The 17,766-nt window shown below is 44.0% G+C and overlaps 1 protein-coding gene across 1 annotated transcript in view; it reads left to right on the top strand.

Moving 5' to 3' along the window:
* cdh23 (cadherin-related 23) overlaps positions 1-17,766 on the top strand; it is a 180,132-nt gene that overhangs the window by 102,342 nt on the left and 60,024 nt on the right. The window contains 2 exon segments of the mRNA XM_074675394.1: positions 9,719-9,831; positions 13,686-13,874. Coding sequence (XP_074531495.1) covers positions 9,719-9,831; positions 13,686-13,874 — 302 coding nt within the window.

Here is a 17,766-nt window from a genome sequence, read left to right as displayed (position 1 = left end):
TCTATTGTTACACGCCAGCTCAGATAATCCTGTCCTAAGCCTTCCTCTCCTGTGGACCGTTCCTCTTTTCATCAGATCTTCTGTGTTTGAAACTAAAGCAAAGAAACGTCAAAAAGAGCCGACACCTCGGCTCACGCCTCAGTGAGCCACTTTCATTTACACCAACTGGAGCGCAATCACAGTCCATACCTTGGCAGATAAGTTTACTGTTAGCCAAAACTAACCAAAGATCCTGGTATGAGTCAGGTTAGAGAGGAAGAACACACACGAACATGCAGGGGCATTAACAGAAATAAGGAGGAACAAACAAGGAAGAACACAGTCAGAGATCCTGCTCTGAGTCAGGTTACAAAGAGGCTGAGGATGGAGACACAGAAACAGCAAGTGACTGCAGCAGGTCGATTACAGTGCAAGCCAACAGGTGAAATTAAGCAGCAATTGTATAATTGATAAAACTTTTTCAAAAAATGGTTGCAGATTTCTTTAACCAAGTTTCTTAACACCTGAAGGCGAACCACCTGATTGACTCCTACCAGTCTGGCTTCAGGTGTGACCACTCCACTGAGACTGCACCCCTGTCAGTCACAGAATCACAGCAACTGGCTCAAGCTGCTGGTCAGTCCTCTGTCCTACTCCTGCTGGACCTGTCTGCTGCCTTTGTCACAGTGAACCATCAATCTCCTCTCCACACTCTCATGAACTCAATACAAGATCTGTCCTGTTGGGGTTCAAGTACTACCTCATTGGTAGATCCATCAATCTGAGTGACAAGGTGAGGAGAAGGATCTAGATCACATGACTTTTTGACATGGGTACCCCAGGGATCAGTGATGGGTCCTCTACTCTTCTCCTGAAACACCACTTCACTTGATGCAGTGATCCACTCCCATGCCTTTTCCTACCACTTTTATGCTGACGACACTCAGCTTTTCCTGTCTTTTCCATCTGAGGACACAACTGTCTTAGCTTGGATATCAGTGGGTCTGGCTGATATCTCCACATGGATGAAGAAATGCCACCTTCAGCTAAATCTGTCCGAAACTGAGCTCATCTTCAATCCATCGTGTCAATCAGTTCAGCCAAAAATCAGTGTCCTTCTTGAATAAAATCAACTTGTGCCCACAAATAATTGATGACCAGCTGCTCTTTGAGGTTCACATGGCCTTGCTCGGTCTTGTCTATATTTCTTTTGTAAAATCAGGTGGATCAGACCCTACCTGGCCAGCAGGACACACCGCTTCTGGTGCAGGCCCTTGAGATTTTACATATCGACCACCACAACTGACTTCTAGCAGGCCTCCCTGCGTCTACATTTAAACTTCTGCAGATGATCCAGAATGCAGCAGCACATAGGGTCTTTAACCAGCCCAAAACAGCACGTCACCCCACTGCACTGGCTTTCAGTGGCATCTCGAACTAAATTCAGAACTTTTCTTCTGGCTTACAAAACATTAACAAGAATGGCTCCTTACTGCCTTGAGTCCCACTTCCAAGTCTGCAGTCCTTCTCCCCCACTAAGCTCTGCCTGTGACAGATGTTTTGTGCTCTCAGCCCAGCTTGGCTCTAAATCTCTAGCCAGACTCTTCTTTTGTGTTGTTTCCAAGTGGTGAAATGAATGACCTATCTCCAGACTATCCACAGAGTCCTTTTTCTACTTTCAAGAGATGTCTAAAGACTCATCTGTTCAGGGAACCCTAAAGCACTTAGCCTAGCCCTTCTCCTCTTTGTCTTCAGTGGAAGAGTCAATCAGAAGGTCTCAGTGGGAGGAAGCCAGAGTACCTGAAGAGAACCTTCACATGCAAACTGAGATTCAAACTGGTGACCTTCTTGCTGTGAGGAAGAAGCACTTATGCTGCATTCCATTTGAATTCAGAAGTCAGAATTTCTGAGTTCCGAGTGGGAAAGCCCCCCCAGGTCGAAATTTCTGTTTTGTAAGTCGGAGCACCCACACCACCACTCCCAAGTTCCCATCAAGAAATTCTGAGTTTGGTGTAAACAGTAATTAAGCTCCTGTTATATTCATTTTATTTAGAATTTCTGACTAGTGTTTGTTGCAATAAATCAGCCACATATATAGTATTATTCAGTGTTTAACTACAGAAATACTGCTGTTAAGGCAAGCTTTTCCAGCTCTGCAACTGGAACGCTGAAATCGAAGACAACACCATTCCCACTCCCGACTTCCTGGTTCGGAGCACAAATGGAACGCTGCATAACCCTCTGATAATAATGAAAAAGAAAGTCTTCATAAAAAAGAGGACTCAGACAATATAGAGCCCAAAAATAGTGTTATGTCACCACAGCATAAAAATGTGAGAGACATTTCTTCCAGGTGTTTTTATTTTTGAAGTTTGACCACAGCCCATCTGGAGTGACTGAGGAGACTGATTTTTTTGGCATATACTTCAGCCAGTCACCAGGGGGAGCAGTTTTTGTGGTGACCTCACATCGATCCCAGCAGGATGATGTCCTTTTTTTTTGTAGTGTGTGTTACAAACACAGAACACAGCTTTCTACACGCATCCTCCTCACAGTCTCCACCCCCTCACCGTAAGCAAACAGGAGCTGATCATTGAGAGAGTTACAACCTCTCAGACAGACAGGGTCCCTTCTGTCTGTGTCTTTTCCTGTCTTTCTTTCCCTGTCTCTCTCAGGTCTGCTCAGGCTGATAAGTGTTAGGGCGAGTGTTGGGGTGTTGGGGCAGATTAGGTCCTGTGGTATCTGAGGAGCTGCTCCAGCTCGATGCTCTGATTCCATACGAGCTGACTGCTATCAGCGGGCAGCTGTAATACGGACCAGGCTAATACCTGGAGCTCTGCAGGGAGCTTTCACGCTGACTGTTTGGATTTCTGCAGCTTTTCAATTAGACGCTCTGAGGCTCTGTGCAGCACACAGAGAGTAATCTGTGAGGGGAGAGATAGAGCGAGGAGCAGAGAGCACGACACAGAGCAGAGAGCGCGCTACAGGTGTGTTCAAACCACAGGCTGAGCTCAGGAGACACGCATCGCAGCCCCTCACCCGTCCTCTCCCCATTCACTGAAAATAATCCAGACTGAAACCTCAGTCCATGAACCAAAGATACTCACAGATATACACAGACATACTGTAAAATAACGTCATTCAAAAATATGGACAGTTTACACCAGCGGTTGCAACAGAAAAAGTCCGAAGGAATTATTCCAAGTTTACATGTATAAATACGTGTCATAAACTCCTCATCAGATCAGTATTTAATGATGATCTAAAGCTGTTTGAGAAGCATACATCCCACTGAAAGTTCTCAATCAATGGGCTCTTTCTGAAGCTTGAGCACAGCTCCATCTCTGCTATCTTCATGCTTTGGACAGAGTGTTTCAGGAGTTTTGAATCCTCTTCGTCTCTAAAGCTTGTTTCCTTTTGTGATCTCAACTTTGTTGTATGGCCTTTGTCTCTGTCTTACTGCCCTCTACTGGTCTGAAGGTGAAGTGCAGCTACTTTTATTTTTTTTCTGTACATTTCTGGACTGATGGGAATAATTCTCAGAGGAATTAAGGCCTCAGTTGCAACACATACATCAATGGTCCTCAGAAACCATTTATATTGTAAAACATGCTGAAAGAGTAAGTAAAAAAAAACCCTTCCTCCTTCCTTTCCTCCTCCTTCTCTTACTCCTCCTCTTCCCCCTTTTTCCACCTCTTTTTCACCTCTTCTTCCTCCTCCTCCTTCTCTTCCTCCTGTTTTATCTCCATCTCTTACGATCCTCTTCCTCTTGCACCTCCTTCTCTCCTTTCCTCCTTCCTTTCGCCTTCTCTTCCTACTCCATCCCCCTTCTCTTCCTGCTTCTCTCACTCCTCTTTCTGTTCCCCCACCTTCTCCTCCTCTTCTTCTTTTTTACATCTTTCTTCTCCTTCTCCTCCTTCTTTTCTTACTCCCTTTTCTCTGAGCAGCCTGAGAGGACTGTCTGTTTTTGAATGAGCTCAGATCCAGATGTCAGACTTCATTTCCTCTGCTGCAGCTCCACACAGCTGTGAGTGTGTTCATAGGGTGCAGCTTCTCTAGCAGCCAACACACACACACACACACACACACACACACACACACACACACACACACACACACACACACACACACACACACACACACACACACACACACATATATACACACACATATATACACACACATATACTGAAGAGATCAGAGTACAGCTGGTGTGAAGCTGCATGAAAAAAGTCAGTCTGTCATGTTGAGCTCAGATCAAAACCAGTGATCAATAGATCTGGGTTTGATTATTTTCCCTCAGAGCTGGAGTTGAAGATTTATGATGAGTCTGTGAGGGAGTAGAAGCAAGACCAGCTGAGAGAGAGGATACAGAAGAGGCTAAGGGGGCAGAGTTCAAAATTTAGGGGTTAGAGGTCAGATACATTTATGAGGCTGACTCTCTAAGGATCACAAACACACCAGAAACTGGTGTATGGGGCTTAGCTCAGACTATATCACGCATCACGATGCCACAGGTGGAGCTGTGACGTCATGAGGTGTAAGTAGGTGTGTGATGTTCAGGCTGAGGTCCAGCTGCTGCTCTGGGGAGCATTCAGATCAGCTGACTGAAACACACATTGACACACTCACACTAACACTGTGTGTGAGCATGTGTGTGGATTTGTCCTTGAACCTGTTTGGGGGGAAACTTTTGATGGAAGTGTTTCAGTATTCATGAAATGCAGCTCGTCTGCCAACGGCAAGACACCCACAGGGCTATTATCACTGAGAATCACACACACACACACACACACACACACACACACACACACACACACACACACACACACACACACACACACACACACACACACACACACACACAAACACACACACACACACAAGCACACACACGTGAATATACACATGCTCATACTCAGCCCTGCAATGGTATCACACACTGCTGCTGTCACACACAGAGGGGTGTGTATGACAGCACAGATGAAATGAGCACAGTCAGTGTGTGTGTGTGTGTGTGTGTGTGTGTGTGTGTGTGTGTGTGTGTGTGTGTCACACAGACCCCTCCCTCCCCTCTCAATGTGCCCGTAGGCGTAATCCTTAGAAGTGACACTAATTTGTGTACGTTTAGTAAAGTACACAGAATCTCCGCTGCCAGCAGCGAGCTCTGGCTGCTCGCCGCCTCACATCACTGATCGTTCCGTCGCCCACAACGTGTCACAGGCGGCAGAAAACAGGCAGCAGAGGTTTAGTCACAGAGATTACACAGGAACTCCTCACACATAGGCACACACACACATTGTCTAGTACCTGTTTACAACAACACGTACACAGCAAATACGAACTGTAAAACTGAAAACTTAAAAGTGTTTTCCTGAAAATAAATTTTTGGTGAAGTAAACAAAAATGTTGTATTGTGTTGCGCACAACTTCACAGTAGTTATCTGAACTACCTGTAGATGTTTGTTGTGTAAGGTTGATCTCATTTCATAAGCTAGGTTGGCAAAACTTTCAATTAAAGGTTTGAGACTACAGATCAATTATTTGAGCAGCAAAGAACAGGGTCCCCAACTTAAATTTACAGGGGTTCCCATCTGCACATGTCCATTTCCCACATGTACCGCCGTCTCTCCTGTTCTGTGTGGATTTTATTGTCATAAAGACAAATATTTTAATTTGAATACAGCACTAAAACTAGCTTAACCGTTGGTCGAGGTTGATTAGCTTGTGGATTGTAGCTTGGTGGGGTAGCCATGGCTCAGTGTCAGCCTGAGTGCAGTGTGAGTGCACAGAGTGTGAGGGGGAGTGCAGCATGAGTGTGACATAAGTGTGGCCTGAGTGATTTTCTGCTTTGTTTGAGGCAGTATGCTAGCAGCCTTGAACATCAGCTAGCAAGTGTAGGACTCGGGATCTTTTTTTCTTTCTTTTTTTTAACATACGAATGATACATTTACTGGAAAAAAAACTTAAAGAAACAATCCGAATTCTTAGTCTGGAGGACTCAAAACTCTAAGTAACGTTATATGAATAAGTTATCTGTACAAAAACGTATTGGTAAGTTCAAATGTAAAATTTTTAGCTGGCCTAAAAAACTCAAAAATCCAGTGCAGACTGTTGCCTGAAAATTTTGAGGTTGACACAACTTTTTAGTTTTTTCAGTGTACGCAACATGCACACTTTATCTAGACAACACAACACACACTCAGTGCCTCATACCTGCTAAACACTACACCACAAATACACACAGCAAACATACAACAAACACAACACACACTTATACACAACAACACTTGTTTCCACCTGTTCCTGTCAACACAACATGACATGTAACACACACTGAACAACACACACAACACAGAAAAACACAACATGAACACAGTGCTGTAATTCTGACACAGATTGATTCACTACAACTCAACACAACTCAGCTCAGAACACCAAACACACTTAATACACACAAACCGCGCACACTCAAAGCACAGCTTTGCACAACACATCAGAAAACACAACACATCTACATCCCACGCACTCATCTGATACAGCACCTCAGTACACTTAAAGATGTAGACTTAAAGGCATCAGCGGGTACAGCGGGTATCAGTATTCATTTTCCTTCCAAGTGATTTGAGTCCTCCCTGACGTGTCTCAGTTTTCAACCGACTCCAAAGTCCAGTAAAATCGTTAAATGTTATATGTTTCAAAATGTCTTTGTATTTGATAATAAACAGATTTATTTTATTTTATAGATAACATAAAAAGTGATTTATCCTCTAAGATCAGACTCGGATTATCTCAGATTATTCTATCGTCCTGTTACTGTTACTTCCACATTCTCTGATCACAAGCTATCGCTGCAGCATGAGAAAATTAAGACTGTGTGTTTCCGTGTGTGCATGCAAGCCTGTAGGCATTTACCTAGGTGTGTGTGTGTGTGTGTGTGTGTGTGTGTGTGTGTGTGTGTGTGTGTGTGTGTGTGTGTGTGTGTGTTACACAAACTCACTGTGTGTTTTCTCATTTTCCAGTCCACTTCTGTCGGTAATGTGCGAGCATGGCTAATCCCCTGAAGCCTCACATCATAGTATCACAGTGCGCCTGTTAGCAACACACACACACACACACACACACACACACACACACACACACACACACACACACACACACACACACACAAAACCACACACACAAACCCACATGTAATTTACATTAGAACACACCTGAATCTCATGAGCAACTCCTCTTTGTATAAAAATCCAATGAATAGAAAGTGTGTGTGTGTTTGCAGATGTGTGTGTGTGTCTTGAGGGTCTAATCTCAGAGTCCTGACAGATCACCTGAAACGCTTGCCATCAGCAGTTAGGGCTGATTATATTTTTCCTCCACTGGGACTTGTGTGTGTGTGTGTGTGTGTGTGTGTGTGTGTGTGTGTGTGTGTGTGTGTGTGTGTGTGTGTGTGTGTGTGTGTGTGTGTGTGTGTGTGTGTGTGTGTGTGTGTAGGTGTGTGTGTGTGTGTGTGTGTGTGTGTGTGTGTGTGTGTGTGTGTGTTTGCTCATGTCCGTAGGTGAGCTTTGCAGGTGTGTGTTGAAGCTAATAAACTGATGCAGAGACAGGAGATCCTTGGAGAGTCCAAACATCACAGCTGACCCTGAAACCAACACAGCAGAGTCACCATGACAAGAACATTTGGTAGAGATTATCTGGTCTCTCTAATCTGTCTGGTCTTCATGGTATACCTGGTTTACCTGGTTTACCCATTGACTGTATAGAGTTGACAGCATGGCTCTGCCTTTTACTATTGTGAGGTTTTGAAGACAAAATATTCCCCCTCAGAGGCGAGGCCATCGTGCAGCTAGAGTTTGTGCAGTAGAGACTGTGAGGGACTCTGAAAGAGTCTGAGTGGAGCCAGGTAATAAAAATATATATGTACATTTTTCTTTCAAGTTAAATCTCTTCTTGACTATCCCTCCTGATGCATCTTACTATTCCTGAAAAAATGTAACAATAACGGCAACTGTCATTCATCATTAAATGTGATGTAAAACCCTGTTTTTGACCTCTAACAAATAATGACAACAAAGCTTTTCAGAAAAAAAGGACTTAAACACAATGCAACTGAATAATATCTTCATATCACCACAGCATACAAATGTGAGAGACATTTACTCCGAATGTATTTATTTTTAAAATTTGACCACAGCCAGATTTTTTTTGGCGTATACTTCAGCCAGTCATCAAGGTGAGCAGTTTTTGTAGCAACCTCACATTGAGCCCAGTTAGATAACTTCCTTTTTGTTTTGTTTTTTTGCAATCTCTGGGTTTACCTGGTCCACAGTCACAGGAAGTCAGTCACACAGACTTCCTCCTGCTGACCTTTTTCCTCTGATTAAAACACCTTCAGTGAGTCTCCTGAGGTCAGCAGGTGAGTCAGCTCTCCATGTGACCTAGACCATGTAGATCAGCTCTGATGTCTCAAAACCTCAAAGATCAACACCCTCCAGCCTCAGTGGTTCTGAGGCGGGTTCAGACCCTGACCCCCACATCTAAAGGAGACTGTTAGCATCATGTGGTCTGATCCACCTGCTTAGGTGTTCTCAGGTTTAACTCAGGTACCAGCCGCTGTTGAGGAGCTGATTTTGTTGCTCCGACGTTTAAAGTCTGTTCCTTAATCACGCACTTCTGCCAGGAACTGTGGTTTTGTGTGTGTGTGTGTGTGTGTGTGTGTGTGTGTGTGTGTGTGTGTGTGTGTGTGTGTGTGTGTGTGTGTGTGTGTGTGTGTGTGTGTGTGTGTGTGTGTGTGTGTGTGTGTGTGTGTTTGTAGATTGAGACTTTTCCTTGGTCAGTTCAGAGTAATCTGGATCTAATCTGCTCTCCTTTCTGTCCTTTCTCCACCTTTAACCTCCATCCAGGATAATTACAGCAGGCTCTGCTCCCTCTGCACACCTCCACCTCCTCTTTCTCTCCTCACCCTCTCTCACACTCTCCTCTCCCTCTCTACGTGTGTGCTGTAATAATGGAGCAGTGAGGGGTGAACACAGTCGGGTTAATCTGTTGACCCAGGCCGTTGTGGGTTTATAATCTGAGAGTTCAGAGCTGGACCATTACCACGAACTACCTGAGATAGAGTCAGACTTAATCCCCACAGAGATGGGTCAAAGGTCACTGTGCACCTCGCTCACTGAAGAATAATGATGACGTTTGGCTGAGCTGCAGAGAAGCCTGCTTTCTCTCCTCACCAGAGGAAGTGATGTCTGCTTCAAGGACAGGATGTGGCTCCACGTTTCACCATCAGAGCTCTTTAGGCTGCTGAAACATCAGTCACCACTAACTTTCGTTATGACGTAGCCTCTCCTGATTGGTCCAAACACCACAATGATCTTCATTAACTTTGGGGACCAACTGGAGACCAACTGATCACAGGTCAGACTGATCCACAGAGACCCATCCTGAGTTTAGAGAGTTTAACATCTGACTGATGACATCACAGGTTGTATGGACTAATCCGTTAGCTTCAGATTAGTAAACAATGAATAAAACAGCTGGAGGACAGGTGACGGGGCTGAATCCCACCTGAGACAGGTACAAAGAGATTTACCTGCCTCCATATTACATAATGCACAGACACACACACACACACACATTGTGTTTCCTGCTAGAGCAACTTCTTGTTTGAGGTGACGATAAAATAAAAAATCTCTTTCTCACCCCCTCTCCCTTCTATCCCCCCCTCTTTCATCCCCTACAGGAAACACAAACAGTGTTTTTGCATTGGACTACATCAGTGGCTCTCTCACGGTCCACGGGCAGCTGGACAGAGAGAACCCGCTCTACTCTGCAGGGTTCACGCTGACCGTGAAGGTGAGTCTGAATGGGGAGCTGCGATTGGTTCAGAGAGCGTCACAGCGAGGGGGAGGGGCTTGAAGGAGTGACTGATCAGAGAAAGATGAGGGGGAGAGCTTGGGTGTTTATAAATCCAACAGTATGAGGGTTCGGATTAGACTTACACACATGCTGGGTTCAGGATGTTTGGTCTCACACACACAAAGCTTTTGGCAGTTGTTTTCTGACTCTTTACCTTAGGCAACATCGATGTCATGGTTTTAGCTTCTTTTAGTCTTTGAAGCACATTTCGTGCATTACGTGTTCCTTTAAAGTTGACCCCCAACCTAAAAACATGCAAAACACTGAATAAAACAGGCAGTGAACGAAATAGACTCAGACAATTTCCAACCTGTTAATAAATATATATTCACCGGCCACTTTATTAGGCACACCTGTCCAACTGCTCATTAATGCAAATTTCTAATCAGCCAATCACATGGCAGCAACTCATCACATTTGGGCATGTAGACGTGGTCAAGAGGATATGCTGCAGTTCAAACTGAGCATCAGAATGGGGAAGAAAGGTGTTTAAGTGACTTTGAACGTGGCATGGTTGTTGGTGCCAGACGGGCTGGTCTGAGTATTTCAGAAACTGCTGATCTACTGGGATTTTCACAGACAACCATCTCTAGGGTTTACAAAGAATGGTCCGAAGAAAGGAATAGAAAATATCCAGTGAGTGGCAGTTCTGTGGGTAAAAATGCCTTGTTGATGCCAGAGGTCAGAGGAGAATGATCAGACTGGTTTGGACTGATAGAAAGGCAACAGTAACTCAAAGAATCACTCGCTACAACCGACGTCTGCAGAAGAGCGTCTCTGAACCCACAACACGTCCAACCTTGTGGCAGATGGGCTTCAGCAGCAGAAGACCACACCAGGTGACCCGTCAGCTAAGAACAGGAAACTGAGGCTACAATTCACACAGCAACACCAAAACTGGACAATAGAAGATTGGAAAAACTTTGCCTGGTCTGATGAGTCTGGATTTCTGCTGGGACGTTTGGATGGTGGGGTCAGACTTCAGTGCCAACAACATGAAAGCATGGTTCCATCCTGCCTTGTATTCTGCCAACGGTTCAGGCTGCTGGTGTAATGGTGTGTGGGATATTTTCTTGGCACACTTTGGGCCCCTTAGTACCAGTTGAGCATAGTTTAAAAGCCACAGCCTACGTGAGCACTGTTACTGACCATGTCCGTCCCTTTATGAGCACAGTGTACCCATCCACTGATGGCTACTTCCAGCAGGATAACGCTCCATGTCATAAAGCTGGAATCATCTCAGACTGGTTTCCTGAACATGACAATGAGTTCACTGTACTCAAATGGCCTCCACAGTCCCCAGATCTCAATCCGATAGAGCACCTTTGGGATGTGGTGGAACGGGAGATTCTCATCATGGATGTTCAGCCAACAAATCTGCAGCAACTGCGTGATGCTATCTTGTCAATATGGACCAAATTATCTGAGAAATGTTTCCAGTACCTTGTTGAATCTGTGCCACAAAGGATTAAGGCAGTTCTGAAGGCAAAAGAGGTACAACCCGGTACTAGCAAGGTGTACCTATTGAAGTGCCCGGTGAGTGGATATGAGACTGTGTCATTGAAATCTTTAAACTTCAGGGGTCGTTGGTCCCTGACGTGATCCTGCATCACAGTAAATTCTTCTGTGTGGTCTAAACATTCTATAAGTTTGATCCTTTAGTGTTGTTCAAGCTCCTCCTCTTTATCTCCTGGCAGCCTGCACAGGTGAGCAGGAAGAGGTGATGAAGGAGAGAGGCTCTCTGTCCTCCCCTAGAGACCTCTGTTTCTCTGCTATGATGTGAAGCCAGAGTTTGAACCCCTCCATGCTCCTCCATGCCCCTCCGCCTGTCCTCAGTCCTTGTCCTTCCTCCACTGATGGTCCTGCTGGCTGTAATAAGGATCTACAAGCTCTGACAGAAGAAAACGTCTCTGTCCAGAAGTCTGATTTCTGGACACCAAAAATGTCCCACTAAACAGAAAGATAATCAACCTTTTAAAGCAGCTCATACTCTTAATAAGATATTATCTTTCACTGTACGCAGATTAACTCACTTTGAAACTTTCAGACACACTGGTTCCTAAAGCAGCAAACACAGATTCTGATTTTAAGGGAACTAGAGAAAACACTGAGGTTAGTTTAGAACAGAACGGATGATAGATATGAGTGATTAATAAGAGCAGAGATGCTGTGAGTGTTTTACAGGAGAAATCAGTGTTTTATGGGAGCGGGTTGAAAGTTGTGGTGTTGGAGGAACACCCTGAGCTAAAGTTTCCCATCAGAGGAGCAGATAGGCCCTTACATATTCCAGCCTCAGTCCGTCTCTTTAATTGAAATCAATAATTACAGCGTGGAAAAGTAGAATAAGCCAAAGTGCTGAAGAGGAACAAACCTGGCCTAAAATAGTATTTATAAGATATGGATTTTCTCTGCTTGTGCTTTCTGAGGAGCTGCTTCTATTGATTGTGGTGTGCCGTCGTAATAAAACTAATTTCTCAACTTCAGGCGGCTCAGACAGCGCCGAGCAGGGGAGGGCAGGGTCAAATGATTCAGCGGCGTCGGGACGAGGGAGGCTAAACTACCGCGATTACCCAGAAGCCATCATGTTGTTCCTGCAGATTTTCCTCCTGCTGCGACGCTCGTCCATCAATAAAAGAGCCCAAAAGAAATACGCTGTTTCTATCTGAGGCTCCGATTTATCCTCTCAGAGGACTCCCACATTCCCCCACAGGGAGGGAGAGAGACAGTGTGTGAGAGTGTGAATATCTGTGTGTGTGTGTGTGTGTGTGTGTGTGTGTGTGTGTGTGTGTGTGTCCCCTGCCCTCTCCTGGCCTCTCTTTAAACCTGTTTCTATGATTGCCTTCAGTCCGTCTGATCCAATAAATGAACACCTGTAAATACCTGCAGCCCGCCTCCATCACCAGAATGACTTTCTGTTCAATCAAATACGCCACCTGTCTCCCCGTCTCTCTCTGTCTCACTTCCTGTCTCTCTCTGTCTCTCTGTCCATTTGGCAGTCTGTCCATCTGTCTGTAACTAAATGAGATCTTTCCTTAGAGGAAATTTTCTTTAAGAAGACACTGTGTGAATAATAATACGATCAAAATACAGATGATCAATAAACCTCTGTTTATAATAAACAGAGATTATAACATTTATTTGGATCAATAAACAGTAATTTTCCAATCTATGTTACAGATAAAATTTTATAACCCTTTCACAGCAAAACTGAAATCTTATCAAGTGTTTTTGTCTTGTTTTCAGTGGAAATTGTCTTCTTAGACTTAATATGAGCAACATTCACCTGGCCAATACAGAAAAATGTTTTGTTTCAAGTTATTTAAAGACAAAAAGTAGGTCTGAATTGTTTGTGACAAAAATTGGCCAATTGAACGAGGGAAAAGGTTCTTGAATTAAGAAAAGCTAATTTTTCTTATTCCATTGGAAGATTTTTCTTTACTTATTACAAGCAACTCAGACCTCATTTTTTTCATGAAACAAGACATTTTTCTGGACTGATAAGATGAATGTGGCTCATATCAAGACAAGACAACAAGACAAAAAAAAAACTTGATAAGATTTTAGTTATTTGCAGCGTAATAATTGACATGACATTGACTCAGAGAAATAACATTTGAAAATAAAACAAACTTGTAATCAGCCTGCACCACTCAGCTAAAAATGAAGCCAAAAATAAACTGCAGTTCCCTGGGTGACCACTAGAGTCTGTCTGCAGTAGTGTAGTCTATTGTCTGCAATCAGAAGTTCTTGTGTCTGCGCTGACACTCTGAATGTCTGTATGTGTCCGCCAGGCCACAGAGCTGAAGGATGACCGCAGTCCGTCAGATGCCACCGTGATGACCACCTTCACCATCCTGCTCATCGATAAGAATGACAACGCTCCAAAGTTTAACAGCTCAGAGTACCGGGTCAGGATCACCGAGCTGGCCCAGGTCGGCTTCGCTCTACCACTCTTCATCCAGGCAGAGGACAAGGACGAGGTGAGAGCATGACCTGTGTTTAGATGTTGAAGGTACTGAGACTTTAGACTCAGGAACTACTGGTCCAAGAATCAAAAGGTTTCTCTGAGGAACTGCTCTTAGGGGGTTATAAGAGAGTTAAAATACCAATCGTTAATCAGTCCCACCCTGATAAGGCATTTAACATTTTTTGGAAAGAGTCAAGGTTCCTGGTTCTTTATTTAGTTCCTCATATCAAAGAGGGACATGTTTTCCTTTTGACATAAAACACTTGGCCTTCTTTTATTTCTCAAAAACTAAAATATGAAACACAAAACTCCCCTGTTTAACAAACATTCCCTCTTAATTTGGCGGTGTGTTTTAACTCAGAGATTCCTGTCTCTGTGTCATTCCCCCCTTTGACATGAACTGGTACTGCACTCTCCTGTTTAGCTTTTTCTGCTCTGATATCCTTTTTCTTTTTGAAAGTTCATCTCTAGTATCCACCATTACTGCAAAATAAATCACAGCATTATTTCAGCAAAGAAAAACACAGATCTCTCTGCTCTATGGTAAACTTTGCCATCAGCATGGTGCCATCAAAGAGACTTTGGGTCAATGTGAAATAAATGGAATCATGTTCTCCTGAAGAAATCTAAGCAGACTATATAAACTAAGAAAATACATTTAGAAATAATCTGTGTTGGTGCTGATAATCTCGTTTTTAATCCTGGATTATAAACAGGTAGGTTTAAAAAAGAGACACTGTTTTAAGATCACTTAGAGAGTCCTACCAGGGCCTTTAAAGTCACATTTAAAATTAATCTAATGCAAATGCGCATACACACCAGACACTCTCCAGCTGTGTGTGTGTGTGTGTGTGTGTGTGTGTGTGTGTGTGTGTGTGTGTGTGTGTGTGTGTGTGTGTGTGTGTGTGTGTGTGTGTGTGTGTGTGTGTGTGTGTGTGTGTGTGTGTGTGTGTGTGTGTCAGCAGCAATGTATAACAGCATGCTTCAGTCTGCTCTATTAGCTGTATCTATCAACTCACTGTTTTGACACACACACTCTACACACACTCTCTCCCTCTCGCTCGTTCACTCGCTCAGCCTCTCTTTGGACTCGACTACAATTTAATTTGCTCTGGAAGAGACGGGATAGAGCATCAAATTATACCTAACGAGGAAAATCAATCACCTCGGCTGCAGATAAGCCGAAAGCAAGTCAACTCTGATTGATTCAGGCAGAGCCGCCACCGCCGGGGGGGAGAGTGACAGATAACAGAAAGGGGAAGAGAGAAAGGGAGGGAGGGGGGACACGAGGATGAGCGGGAGGACTGTGAGGAAAGTGTTTGAACAGAAAGTGGCCTGCAGTGGAGCAAAACCTGAAGTCTGAATAATTGTTGGAGCAGAAAGAAGGAGAAGAGGAAGAGAGACAGGATGAAGAGTGTACTTATAGCAGACAGTCTGTTTATCCAGCCTGAGGATGGAGGGAAGAGGAGACACAGTCTGCAAACAGGTGGGACCGAGCAGACTCAGGCTGAGTTAATATCAGATTAGTCACACTCGTTTATCTGCTGTTAACCCCTTTCTACCTGAATTAATTAACAGTTATAAAAATAGATTGTTTTTATGTGTCTTTGCATTCTTACAGATGTTAAAATAGGTGAAGATTGTAAATTTGAGTACAGTACACACAATAGTTTAAACTATATGACTATCATATATATAAAGACATGAGAAGTTAATTCCCTGACCAATATATTTTGACATAGTGGAGCTGATACAATCTTTGGTATGTGTAGAATATGAATCAATGGGTAACTAGAAAAGCACACAGAGAGCATCGACCTCCGCCAAGCATATAGTGACTGTGACGCAACACTTTAGTCCTACTTTAATGTTACACTCCCTTTCAGCAGACTGTCTGCTACAATCTAGTGTTAGTTGCAGGTTTGTACAATAATTTGTTACCTTACAGTGTTGAAAATTATGATGACCCAGTACATATTTAATATTCCAGATCTTAGTATGCAGAATATTGCCAGGATCTGGATCTTAGTTTTACATCTGTCAGAAATCATGGTGACCTGGTTTTGTATTGTTTTGCAAAGCAATCTGACCATTTATCGTGAAGTTAAACAGACATATGGTGAAAACAGCCCTATCTCACAATGATAAAGAATCCTTTAAAAAAGTCCTGGATCCAGATAGTGATCCAGATCAACTCCAAAATTTAAACACTGTCTTCCTTATCCCATTTCGAACATTACCTGAAAATGTCATCAGGATCCCTTGGTTAGATGGACAGACAGACAGGCATACAGACTCTCCCAAAAGCATAATATCCTTGGCGAAGGTAACAATGAAATGCAAAGATCATTTCAGCTTCATCCAGACCTAACAGGGTATGTTGTAAATTTGCGACAACAGGCAAGAGATAAAGGGACATTTCACAGGATTTTAACCCTCTCAGTAACAGTGAGGTCTCTGTTAATCACTGCAGCACAGCTCTCTACAGACCCTGAGGCTCTCTCTGTGTCTGTGTCTGACTCACCAGTATTCTTTGGTGAAGTTGATTTGAATGTGTGTTAACAGCTCCCGGGTGGAGCTTCTTCAACCTTTGCATGTAGTTATTAATCACTCAGTGTGTTCATGTCTCCACAGTCTGGGCAGAAACAAATCTGTTTAATCTCTGTTAGACTGTTAAACACTGATGAAGGATCAGATTAGGTCACCTGAGCTGTAATCTGAGATTACTTAAACAGCATTCATCTGAAAAATCTCCCTGAAACAGATTCAGGGCTCACTCAGATCAGCGGATCAGGAAGCAGGTTGCAGAAACAGGGGGACTGGATCAGATACCAGGTCAAATCAGTCCCTCATGTGTCCTCACCTCCTCATTTCCTGGTCTCCTCATCTACTCCTCTCCTCATCCTTGTGCTGCAGTTTGGGATAAATTCATCCATCAGGAGTTAAATCTTTGAGCTGTTTGTTGTCTTCTCTGAGAGCTGATTCACTCACTCACAGTCTGCTTCCTGTGCTGTAATCTCTCACACAGCGGCGGCAGTGGCGTCTCCTCCCTGTCTCTGTCACACAGGTGCTATTTACCTGCTCTCTGCCTGTCGCCGCCACCCGCGTCTCCTCTTCTGCTCCGCTTAGCTTCTGTAAAACTTTCCTCACATCCGAAGTTTGAGGCGGCCGTCTCTGACAGCAGCTTTTATTGGGGGCTTTGGAGGCAGAGGCAAATGGACGGGCAATTACGTTTATGGGCAGTTTGAGGTGACATCCTGCATACTGGACGCTCTTTAAATAGGAGTCATCAGCTGAATGGCTCTGAGAGGAAAACAAAAACACGTCTGCTGCTCCATCAGCACCGCCCTCAAGCTTTCTATCACCACGGGAAGAGACACCAGCCGCTGCTGTAGCCGTCACCCTGACCCCACTTCAAATTCTCCCATCATGCATCTGCGCTCACAGGTTTACCTGAGGGAGTGGAAAGGAACGGCTGTTTGTTCTAATCACATCCAGGAAACAGGAAACAGGAAATAGGATCCTCTGTGTTCATCGCGAGCAGATCAGGCTGTGACTGATAGAATGATTGAGAGAATGAAAGAGACAATCAATAAGAAAGAGGAGGAGACTCAGCTGCTTAAACAAACTGACTTTCAGACACACCTGAACATACACACTTGATCATACACACCTTCACAGGAGACTGTGTTTCAGATTCAGGTTTAGGTTCTTGGATGTTATTCATTTCAAAGAGCTTCAAACCCACTCAGGTGTGTGTGTGTGTGTGTGTGTGTGTGTGTGTGTGTGTGTGTGTGTGTGTGTGTGTGTGTGTGTGTGTGTGTGTGTGTGTGTGTGTGTGTGTGTGTGTGTGTGTGTGTGTGTACCGTGGTAGATATTCACGGCTGTCAGCAGGAATCACATCA

The sequence above is a fragment of the Halichoeres trimaculatus genome, unplaced genomic scaffold (assembly GCF_033239565.1).
Source record: "Halichoeres trimaculatus isolate MK-OKI-2021-1 unplaced genomic scaffold, fHalTri1.1 fHalTri1_scaffold_8, whole genome shotgun sequence".
NCBI lineage: Eukaryota > Metazoa > Chordata > Actinopteri > Labriformes > Labridae > Halichoeres > Halichoeres trimaculatus.
The sequence above is the reverse complement of the archived record's forward strand: the minus strand, read 5'-3'. Positions and strand labels throughout refer to the sequence as shown.